The 9720-nt window shown below is 41.4% G+C and overlaps 1 protein-coding gene across 2 annotated transcripts in view; it reads right to left on the bottom strand.

The window, feature by feature from the left end:
- MAK16 (MAK16 homolog) overlaps positions 1–7579 on the bottom strand; it is a 68494-nt gene extending 60915 nt beyond the window's left edge. Inside the window, exon 1 of one of the 2 annotated variants that reach the window (XM_078666182.1) lies at positions 7110–7579. In XM_078666182.1, coding sequence (XP_078522308.1) covers positions 7110–7124 — 15 coding nt within the window. In that variant the 5' untranslated portion in view covers positions 7125–7579. The remainder of the gene's footprint in view (positions 1–7109) is intronic. The other variant, XM_078666181.1, reaches the window with a different exon arrangement.
- Between the last annotated feature and the right edge of the window lie 2141 nt (positions 7580–9720).

Raw genomic sequence — 9720 nt, forward strand, 5'->3', positions numbered from 1 at the left:
TAAATGGTACTGGTCCTTTCGCTAAGAGGAAGGGTACACAAGCATTTGCAATGCAATAGGTTTCGCACTTACGAGATTTTGAGCTATTGGCATTGTAAATGCCAATGTCATATTTATTGGTCTAAAAAACCTGCAATAATAAAAGACATTGTCATTTACAATACTAATGTTAAAGTTACGAAAATGCGACACCTATTACTATGCCAATGCTTGTTTTCCAATGGCGAGACCGAAAAATGGGTATGTCACCAAGCACATATCTTTTGCATTTTTGCACTTTCATACGCAGAAAGGTGCATTAGTCAAAGCTATTTCGGTTACTTGATTTTTTTATATTTGATATCGGAGTCTTTTTTTGTTTCAACCCCCCAATTCCAGAGGAATAGAACAACCTCTAAAATGTCTGCAGAACACAATTCCCCGTAATAAATAGCGAGTGAAGGAGGCTGTCGAAGACAGAAGCAGTCGCAGGGATGTGCTGAGAAAGGTGGAGTCTGAAAAGGCACAATTAGTCATGACCTGCCCAGCGCCAGAATGAGCATGGGGTTTACAGAAAGGAAGACTGGTCATAGAGAGGACAAAAAGAGAGCAGGCCTGCAAAGGAGAGACTGGGCATGTAGGACTGCCAGTTGAAGAGAACTAGGTGACAGGGCCTGCACAAGAGTTAAACGCCATCTCCATAAAGGGGAACGAGGCCCGCAAAAGGGGGAGGATGAACCCGAAAAAAGGACAAGGTGAGAGAGGGCAGAGAGGCTACAGAAAGATACTTGAACTGTGAAAAGGGCACAGAGAGACACAGGTCCTGCTAGCTTGTTGTAGTGATGGAGGTGCAGCTCAACTTTACGTTCCCACCTCTGCCCTTGACCGGTGTGTCACTTTTCCCTATCAGGTACTACTAAACCTTGCTAGGTACCTTGTTCTTTTTCAATAAGCTATCCACCCTACTGAACTATGTTCATGCACGCTAAAACTCCTCCTCTGTCCTGAGGAAGGCTCAGCAGATTTAGCTTTTGGGTTAACACACTGACACTTTAAATCATTTATTATTTTGAAACAACTCATCATGAAGCTCAACCGTGATTTCTCAATATTTAGGACACATGGCTTCTCTGTGATTGGTGCGCACTGAATCAGGGGTGTGTCCCCACCCTACAGTACCCAATTAATAAGCATGCACTGCAACAAACTCTCTCCCGTGGCTGTTGTGCACCGCACCAGAGGCAGCACCAGAATGACAGACGTGCAATGCACCACAGACAACACCACTGTCACCTATGAATGACGTGCACTGCACTTGACACAACCCCACCTTAGTCACAAGTGTGCACTATTCCACACATGCTTCCCTGTGTCAGGTAAGCCCTGCATCAGAGCCCCCCCCCCGTCGTGCCGTGCAGACACCAGAAGCAGCATGCCTGTTGTGTGAGGAAGAAAAGGCATAAAAGAGAAAAAAAAATAACTTGTCTGTAAACGAGGGAAGGGAAAGAGAGCGAGACAGACAGAAAAACAAGCATTACAAGGATGCGAAAAAACAGATGGCCCCTCGGTGTGCAGACTTGGACGAAACAAAAACACAGATGGCCCCCCTAAAGATAAGAAATTGCTTTGCGACAGCCGCAAAGCAGACAATCCTGTCAGGATGGGCCAGACGAAAAGGGCTGCAATAAAAAAGAACTCATTTCCAATGGCAGGCCACCGTTTAGCAAAATGGTGACGCCAGCCAATGAAAATGAGGGGCGGGGCTTCAAGTCCCCTTCAGAAATCTCCTCTCTTACTATAGCTCTCGCAGAGTGAGCAACACATGCGTTGCAACGCTAGGCGAGACCTAAAAAAGGACTTGCAACTCACAAGGTTTGCTCGGCATATAAGAAAGTCACCATTGGGAAGAAATGCAAAACCCTATGCAACCAAACAATAAATCAGTGCATCTTTATTTTAATGTAACACCTGTTGGGGAATTATTGAGTTTGCTGTTGCGCAGTGGTGAGGGAAATAATCACAAGTCAACACTGGCTGTGGCATCAAGCTTAAAAAGTTGTGACTAAACCATCTAATGAAGGAAGAAAGAACCAACAGGGATCATTCTATTGTCGGAACTTGTCAGAAGTGTACCCAGTCTACTTTCTGTTTCCAAATGATATGCACTGAGGCCTATTCAAGATTTGATATTTTTCAACAGGAATACACAAAACACATTCAAAGCGGGTGACATTTAAGAAGGTCAACATAAGCCTGCAGAATACATTAGACTTTAAGAATGAATACTTCCACACACCAATGCACCCAGCTCATTGCCAATATACTCAAAATGTGCAATATGCTCCAAACATTGCCAGTTTAAACTCCACTCTTTTGGCATGTCACCACGAAAAGTATCAACCAAATTTGTGGCAGGTTTGGCATCAAATCTACAAAGTTAATGTATTCACATCTATTCTTACTTGGATGAATGGTTAAAAAAGGAGAACAACATCTCAGAAATGCCAAACCACTCAAAATCACTTTTCTGAATACCCTTTTATTTAGAATTAATTTGAAGAAATTACATTTGCCACTAGTATAAATACAAAACGTCTTGGGGGTCAGCTCTCAGTTCAGTAGAGTCTCAGGATAACCCAACAACAGAATGTGTTTTGGCACATCAGAAATTGTTTTCTCTTTACCAACCTATCACAACCTCGGACATCAAGGAACGTCCTGAAAATGGTAGTTACATTTCACTAGTACCCAATGCGCGTTTACAAATGTGCCCCCTACAAGAGTTCTTGGTGGGTCAATGGTGTCAAGTTTTTGGTGCCTGAAAGGATTTTATGTTATCATCCAGAGTACAGCACGGACATCAGAGGTGGAACAATTAAATTCTATTCCTAGGCTTATGCAGACCTTCAGCCACTGGTAACCATTACAACAGATGCATCCCCGGTGCCATGGGCACACCTATAAGAACTGCTGTTTGACAGACAAAATAGAAGTAAAGACACCCGAAAGCATATCAATTTAAAGGAGCTGATAGCAACGCCTTTGGGATTCATGATTTGCCAAGAAATACTATATAACAAATGAATGCTACTGTGCAGAGTAGCATGATAAAAATGCATTAAAGTAGCAAAAGGGAGGCACGCACTCTTCAGCTGTCCAGGACAACAGATTTGGCACGGAGCACAGATTTATCTTCTGGCAGAACATCTACAGCTGTACAACAGTTTCACTCACACACCAAAAGGGACATCAAGACAAGTGTCCTCAACAAATTCTTTCACTCTCAGAGGTGTCTGCAACAAGCAAGAGAAAAGACCAAAGTTGCACTGCCACAGAACCGGTCATTAAGGAATTCTCTGTGGATAGATTAGTTTAACAATTGCTTGTGCATATGACCATCTACATTTTGTACAATATACCATACACAAAATTAATCATATTTCTATGACAGGTGTCCACGTTCCTCAAGCCTGGCCCTGCCAGCAATAAGTCCCCTGTCTTATGGAAATGTTTGTACATAAATTATACAAGTTACTGAATCAAGCAGACTTGCTAGGGCAACACTGCACAAACCTTTTACATACAACTTCATTGTACTAGAATCTACGAATCTGGCATTTGAGATCTTACAATGGGGTTACTTGCAGCTTCCTAAATAGTGTGAGGGTATTCTTAAAGTGCAATATCTTTCCACTTCTGCATGTCATACAGCAAAGTGGAAACATTTTGCAAACTACTGCATTGCAATACGTGCTGATCACTTCAGGCATCAGTACAATACATCAACATATATATTCTTATATTATAAAAGTCAGGATTGGCGTAAACATCTATGCAAGTCTATTTGGTGGTTGTTGCTACGTCTTTATAAAACAGGTAAGCATTCATTATAGGAACCTTGTCAAAGTCGTCCATGGAAGATCTAAAAATAATCAACCATCTTAGAGTACCTTCAGCAATAGCTTGAGACTTGAACATTGTTCTGTTCTTACCCGACTTTTTAGGCCACCACTTATCTCACATAACTACAACAGTTGACATGGAAGATGGTATTCTACGAGGCATAATTTCAACACGCTGTGTTAGAATGTCCTTAGTGAACAAACAACATTTGCAATTACTTTAAAAGAGGTTCTTACTGCATTCACACATGATTTCTACCTAAGGTTTTATCTCAATTTTATGAGAATAATTACTTCAATTGCCTAGGTTATACTAACTGACAAAATTTACCTAAAAGTTGCTAAATAAGTTTGGTGCTGGGAGAGGACTCTAAATACACTGACTTTACTACACATATCAGATGGGTGATGTAGCTTTTTGTTGCTTCTCTGCAACTTGGCTAGCAGCCGATTCCCTGGTTGTCTGGCTAGTTAGTTGTACTTTGATAGATGAGAAAAGGATAAGACTGACAGTAAGATTTTGCACTTAAGAACTATGCGGGTGCCCACTTGGCAATTAGAGCAGTCATTTTCCACTAGCGGATCGCTAATTTCGAACTTTAAGTCTCCATTTAAGGCAGTAGAAGATAGAGATTAATTTTCTACCTTATTGGAAGCAATGGAGAATCTGATAGATATTCTCTATGACAGCATTCGATGTAACCCATTCTTTAACCTTGGCAAAGGGTTACAATATTGCAGCAAGATACAATCTGCTTCTAAAGGAGTGGTAAATAGATGTATTCCAGCAGTCAACAGCACTACGCCTGCCTTTTGAGGGAATGCAGTTATAAAATTCAATACCAGAAGAAAACTTTCACTGACTATTTAAGGAGGAGAAGTTCTGCATAATTTAGACAGTATACAGGATCTTCAGTTTCAAGTACTCGACCATCTTTAAATCTTCTTTTCAACAACCTTCATTTGGTTGCACCAGCAACTGTCTGGCTACTTCGGGTAACAGTAGAGGAAAGGTCATAAGAATAAGTCTGAAAAGAAGGATGTCAATTAAGGCATTTCAAGGCAGTATGGGGAAGATCCACCTCTGATGTATAGGTCCTGAAGGACATCAGGTCAAGTTCAATACCTCCAGAGACGGGGACCATAGTTACTCCTTGCTCCAAAAATATGATCAAGAAAATTCACTGATGTCTTCAATCCAGGCACTGACAATGAAGAAGGCAATAGTTGTGGTGCCCAGAAAAGAAAGGGGTGTCATTCAATAATGTTTCTGGTTCCCAAGACAAAAGGGGAATTCAAATTGGTCATCGATGTACAGAAGGCAAACAAATAAATCAAAAGGATACCTTTCAAAATGTAAACTTACTGGACATCATACAGGTGATTCTGAAGGGTGCCTCCATGGTCACAGTGGATGTGAAAGACACCTTCTTTCATGTTTTACTGACCAAAGAACATCATACCTTTTTAAGGTTTGGCCTGTGAGATATGTACTGCCATTTTCAGGCATCATCCTTTGGAATCAAGTCAGCAACGAAAAATCTTTACAAAGCTGATGACACCATTGGTGGTTTGTCTACATCTCAAAGGGTGGAACCCATATGCAGGTACCACTACCCAACCCGTGAGGAGACTAGCAGACACAGAATTCAGCGGCCAGACTCCTCCTCAACCTGTCCAAATGAACCCACATCACCCCTCACCTCTGGAACCTCCACTGGCTTCCTGTCCTGAAAAGATGCCAATTCAAGCTGTTGACACACGCCTACAAAGACGTCCACGACCAAGGACCTGCATACAGCAATCACCGTCACAACTTCCACCAACCCGCCAGAGACCTTGCACAGACACCGCACATCCGCTAAAGCCTCAGTGGAGGGCCGTCCCTAGGTCACCGCCAAGTCCTGGAACAGCCTTCCCATCCACCTCCGGACATAACCCTCTCTGGTGGAATTCAGGAAAAGACACAAGACCTAGCTTTACGACAGAGCCCAGCAACCCAGCGCCTCGATACCCACACCGGTGAATAGCAGCACTATACAAATACGGCTTGGAACATTTACCAATAGTTAGTCAACTGGCTACTTCATGCCACATTGAGAGAGGAGGCTGTGAATCGATGGGAAACTATAATCCTGGTCATGCTTTCAGAGTCAGTGGCTATTGATCAAACTTCAGAAATCCAAAATAGAACCTACTCAAGACAGAACTATTATAAGAGCACAATTCTGAAAAGATCTTTGGATGGTACGTCTTCTAAGAGAGAGCAGAAAGGCTAAGAGTAACAATTCATCAATTACTGGAATGTTTTCATTCTCTATGATTCACTCACATTACAGGATCATAAGACCATGTGCATGTTCCTAGTACCTTGGCCATATCTTTAGAGGAGTTCTTTAGCAATGCACCTTCTAAAATAAAGGAAACCAGACTCCATAGGTCTAGAAAAGTTGATTCCTTCAAAATGATTAGATACCAACAGTGCTGCAGTTGTGGTTAAAACAAAATGGTTTTATCTCAATTTTCTTTACTGCTGTTGAGGCTAGTTAAGCTTTGATATTCCTCAAAACTTATGACTAGGACAAGGGAGAAAGCCCCAGTTTCTTGTCGGTGATCTTCACTATCCTTAGTCCTACTTGTCACTTCAATATGTACTGGCCTTCATGGTTTGGTACAAACAGGAAGTACTGGGTAAGCTGGCTCTAATAGAGTCCAAATGGTGTCCAATATGTTTCTTTTCTGAGGTCTAAAAGTAATGAAAATTTAGACCTGAACATGAATGATTTGTAGCTGAAACTTTTAGGACTGGTAACAGTGTCCGTAATGACCTGTAGTATGGTGGTCTGACATGGTGGTAGGTGGTGTCCACCATCTCTTGGCACGCTTCGTAAAGCTCTGGCCTTTTCTCTAGCGGAGCTCTAATAGATACCGCCTGCATAGTATCTACCAAAAAGACCCTGCTACTCTCATAAACCCCTAGTACTCTCAGACTGTCTTCACCACTGTACAGAAATATCCTACCAGTCTACCTGCCTTATCGATCTACCTGACACACTAGAAAAGTTCCCTGGTAGTGCACCCTTCCTTCCCCACCAGAATCCTGCTAGGACACCGTTATCGTCTAGTACCAAAACAGATACATTTCATTTATAATAGCGCAGGATTAATGCTGTTACCCGCCCCCCCCCCGGGGGTTATACAGGATATCTCGTATAGATCACAACTCACATCGTCGTGCTGCATGTTTGCAGCAGTGGCTTTCCTTCCCTCGAGTCTTCAATACAAGTCCGCTCACGTGGATGCGAAGCATCAAAGACACCGCCCACGAAACAAAACCGGAAACGCACTCGCCATCTTGGAATGAACAGTGCCGTAATGCATCTCGAGAATATTGGCAGACGTTAGAGGGGAATAATGAAACATTTCGTATTAAGAAAGAAAAAGGGTGGTCGAAGATTTCCGAAGCGATACTATACGAAGTATGTCCCAAACACATTTTGTAAAAAGTAAAAACAATAAAGAAGTGCTGGAAGGAAGTGAGGGTGTATCACTATGTTGAGGAAACATAAATAAATATTTAAATAGTTCATTAGTGAATAATACTGCTCTCAATTGTGCACGTAGATCTATTCGTACTTGCTACAGGCTGACTTGCTCTCTAGTTTACACGGACCACAGGTGATCCTATTCGTAAAACCAGTACTTCCGGGTCACATGCCAGCCAATCACATGGCTGAAATTATTCTGGGCGTACTCTGATAGTGAGAGGGACGATAGTATGTAAGGTGCCCGACGATTGGTGCATATGACGGCATCTCGCCCAATAATAGCGCTCTGCACAGAATCATTGGTTGTGAAGTCTGCGTGAATAAACACCGTTGCTTGTCTGAGGCTCGGTCGAGTGTTTTAGGGACTGGGCAGCAAGCTCGGGATGTGACTGTCGGTGCTATTTAATATCTGGTTTCCCCGCGGGATCGCATATCATCTGCTCTTGGGCAGTCTTCGGAGCTCTAATCTATTAGCCAGCTCCCCGGCTCTTCTCTAGCCACAGCAGCAGTGAGGGTTCTCAGCGATGTCTCCAGATGGGCAGACAGAAGCAGCAGAGCTACTGTTTACAAAATAAATCCCAAGGGGTCTTAAACAAGCATTTGATTTTGTATCTGTAACGTGTAAGTTTGGAAATCTCATGTAACGTGCTTGGTTCTATTGTAAAGCGCTCTGACACCTTTGGGTAAAGTACGCGCTGTATAAAAATGCATAAATAAATACATAAATTTGCAATGCAATAGGTTTTGCATTGTGAAAGTTAGAGCTATTGGTGTTGTACATGACAGTGTTTGTTTTACTCGCAGGTCTAAGCAAAAAGACCTATAGGACAGCATATGTAGCACGACGAAGCAAGGAGTAGCAACCTAAAAGGGGTGTTAACACGATTGTACATGGGGCAGCACCGCAAAAGGGGTGCATAAGAGGGAACAAGGCAGCAACTCTGAAACTTGAGTAACATGAAAGTGCGAGTATGTTAAATACACTTCTACGAAGGAAATCGCACTTATTAAGACAAAACAAAACATTGGGACACAAGTGCAATACAGGATTCTGGAAATAATAAAAATAGTAAAAATATGTTTTCATTAGATTGAAATGTACTTACAGTAGAAGGGATGGGTGCTTGAAGTCCCAGTAATAAGTGGGCTTCATGCTGGCTTAATGCTCCACAACAAAGGTAAGGCGTTAGGGCGGTATTATGAAAGGGAAAGCACAGCATGGCACGCTGGTAAAAATTAACATAATACTGTTTGAAAAGTTGATTTTGGCGAGCCGGGCAGAAGAAAACAAAAGAGCTGCCGCCATTTTAAATTTCAAGCACAGTGAGCATAAAAGCAAGGCGCATGGCCACTTTTGTGAAAGCACGCTGTAAAAATAAAAAAAATTATGTTTGAAAAGATGTTTTCGGTGAACCGTGCAGAAGAAAACAAAAGTGCGGTCGTCATTTTAAATATCAAGTGCAGTGTGCACAAAAGCAAGGCGTGGCTGCTATTATGAAAGTGAAAGCGTGGCATGGCGTGCTGGTAAAAATGAATAAAATAATGTTTTAAAGTTGTTTTTGGCAAGCCGTGCAGAAGAAAACAAAAGCACACCCACCATTTTAAATATCAAGCTCAATGTGCACAAAAGCAAGGCATAACCACTATTATGAAAGTGAAAGCGCGGCATAGCCTGCAGCCAAAAATGAATATAAAATGTTCGAAAATTTGATTTGGGCAAGCCGTGCATAAGCAAACAAAAGTGCAGCCTCCATGTTAAAGATTTTTTATTATTATTTATTTTTTATTGAGAGTTCATAGGTATTACAAACATACAGTAATATCATATATAAATACATGTTCCAGAATATTGAGGAAAAAAGAGATTGGCTTAAGCTTAAAGTGAAAAGTGCTAAATATCCAATATAGATGCATGTTAAAAAAAATATAAATACTCGTTTCAAAGTGCTCAGCAGTGCTATCATAATATTCCTATGGTACTGAAAAAGATCCTATTAAGTTAAAGTGCAAAGTGCTAAATCAGGGTAGATACGCACATATATATTCTATTCGTTTATACCAAATATCACAAAAGTACAGATAAAGATCACATTAAGGTAAAGTGCAAAGTGCTACATCAGGATAAGTACGCACATATATGTTCTATCCTTGTATACCCAATACAACATACTAACACACATATTTTCTATCCTTGTATACCAAATACAACATACTAACACACTTCAGTATTTCTCATACTTTCTTATTGCTCCTGATCTTATTGCATATTTCTTTTCCAATTATTGTACCTT

Source organism: Lissotriton helveticus, chromosome 11, assembly GCF_964261635.1.
Source record: "Lissotriton helveticus chromosome 11, aLisHel1.1, whole genome shotgun sequence".
NCBI lineage: Eukaryota > Metazoa > Chordata > Amphibia > Caudata > Salamandridae > Lissotriton > Lissotriton helveticus.